General features: G+C 41.2%; 1 protein-coding gene across 1 annotated transcript; it reads right to left on the reverse strand.

Moving 5' to 3' along the window:
- Positions 1-303: 303 nt before the first annotated feature.
- rprma (reprimo, TP53 dependent G2 arrest mediator candidate a) lies at positions 304-1,691 on the reverse strand. Its single transcript, XM_078551374.1, has one exon. The coding sequence runs from the start codon at positions 1,422-1,424 to the stop codon at positions 1,035-1,037; it is 390 nt and encodes a 129-aa protein (XP_078407500.1). The 5' UTR covers positions 1,425-1,691; the 3' UTR covers positions 304-1,034.
- Between the last annotated feature and the right edge of the window lie 733 nt (positions 1,692-2,424).

Below are 2,424 nucleotides of genomic sequence, written 5' to 3' on the forward strand. Positions count from 1 at the left end.
TTTCCAAAATGACTGACGTAAATCCAGCGGCACAGAAACCCAGGAAATCAAAATCTTCCCGCAGTTGCTTACTGTCTCTACCGAGGTTTGAGTCAATGTTTAATAGCAGTTTTATTGGAGTTGGAGGAATTGACTGTCACTCGATCACTCAGCGAATAGTACGGTTATAGGCAGTTGCATTCTTCCCTATACATCTGCTGAATGGACTTCCAGCGCAAAAAAAATGAGCGGCTCACTGCAGACTTTTCTAAAGGAGTTAACATATTCCTCATCGTTATTTAAAATAATATTAAACCAAAGAACAAATGTGTACCTTTTAATAATATTTTGAAATACAAAACAGAATTGTTGATTTGTCATAACACGTTAGGCATCCGTGGGAAAGTCAATGTTAAAGGCTCAGTGACTGTAATGACAATCTGCCGCTCTTAAATAGAAGTTTTGTATTAAATTGCATTTTATACAAATAACATTAAAAATACAATTTGACATCCGCACGCTTTTGAAAAAAAAACCTACTGAAATATTTTGTTCAAACATTGTAGCGAAGGACGCCAAGATTTACGACTAATTTCAAATAAAAAGGATAAGGATAAATATTTTAGAAAAAAAATCAAAGGGAGCAATAAACAACAGTTATATTTACAACTGAACAGTCGGGTAAGTCGTTCCATGTCGCAAGTTTTGATCGGCTCTTGTTTGACTTGTGCAATGGTTCCTGTACATTTTTAAAATAATCTGTTTTGGCCACGGAAAGGAATTGGCAAATCGCTTCAGACAGGGTTAGTCAATGTCTAAGTCATCACCACCAAAAGATTCAACAATTCGCCGCCACGTTTCAAAGTCCTGTGCTAAGCAGACACCAGATAAGAAACAATTCCAACACCTCGGTTTCCTCATTCCATGTCTAAAATACTGATTTGCACAAAGGTCCCTCCATTTCTCTGGGATTGGTGCAGGATATGTCTAGGGGAGTTAATGGCAAAGCCGTTGTCAGCAATCCGAAACGTTGCCATGACTTTTGGTGCTGGCTGCTAATAGGGACCAACAATAACCGCTTCCACCTCCTTGGAAGGTCTCCTGTCCTTCACTAAAAAGTTCACCATCCCTTCTGATTTGATAAGCAAATTGCAGCCGAGGAAAAATATCCCAAAGACGACAGTGAGAGATAAGACACACATCACAGCGATCTGGACCACTCTCATGATGTAAAGGTTTCTCTCGTCCGGAGCCGTCAGCACGAAACCATTGTCTGTCACGACAGAGTAGTTATCGTTACAGCAACTGATCATCGAGTTCAAAGAATCGGTACGGTTAAAGTACATCGCCCTCTCAGTCTGGTTCACTAAGGTCGAATTCATTGCTGCTACTTCTTGATGTGGAGCCCGAAGTTGTGATGGAACAGGTGGCTTCAGCCAGCACATTCAGCAATGTTCAATCCAAATGTGTGAAGTTGCAATCCCCCCGACTCTCGCAGGCAGCTCGGAAAGGTCAGCAATCAGTTATCCTCCGCTCTCAGTCGGGCTCTGACGTTTGCTTTGTAGTTCGCTGTTTGCTCGTCCCAAGTGGAAGCCTGTGAAGACTGCGTTTGCTTCGCTCTGATAATTATACCTGTCTGGATGAAACCATTCTCAGAGAGGAGCGAATCAGCCTCGGCGTCAATCCGCCCAAAAGCAAGTGCACCCCTATCTTGGATACAGAGATCTGGTGAATCCAGGAAATGGGCTGGAGGTGGAGAACACGATGGGGATTGGCAGCTGATAGGAACAAGTCACGGGGACAGCAGCATGAAATCAGTCATGCTTAATTTAGGGCTTTTTAGTACTTATCTTTCTTTGGAAAGAGGATGGCGGGAACAATTATCGTTTTATGTGAAACCACCCAGCTGTGTAGTTCCAATTGCAAAACAAGTGAAGAAATACTGGAATTGTTGCAAAATAATTTTGTACCTTAAAAAATATTCCTTTCAGTTTATCTTTACAATAGAGGCGGCTATTATTAAACAGAGAGGAAAATGGAAATGTGGTGTGCCAATTATTATCCCCAATTAAAACTGAACCCTTAGAAGCGGACCTAAAGCACTAAGTACTCTTTGCTTACACGTTGACATAGCTTACGTTAATAGTACATGATGTACACGGTATAATATGCAGGCTCTGCACTTGGTTAGAAGCTGTTACTCTCCAGCTTCTTCCAGTACTAACGAAAGGTCATTGACCTGAAACTGTAACCCTACATTCCCTTCTCCCTCATTTGCTTGTCTAGCTTCCCGTTAAATGCATCAATACTTTTTCATCTACTCCTGTGGTAGTGAGTTCCACATTCTCACCATTCTTTGGGGAAAGAAGTTCCTTCTGAATTCTCATAATGAATTTTTTGATGACTATCTTATATTGATGGCCTCTAATTATGCTCTTCCTACAA

The sequence above is a fragment of the Cetorhinus maximus genome, chromosome 11, assembly GCF_964194155.1.
Source record: "Cetorhinus maximus chromosome 11, sCetMax3.hap1.1, whole genome shotgun sequence".
Lineage (NCBI taxonomy): Eukaryota > Metazoa > Chordata > Chondrichthyes > Lamniformes > Cetorhinidae > Cetorhinus > Cetorhinus maximus.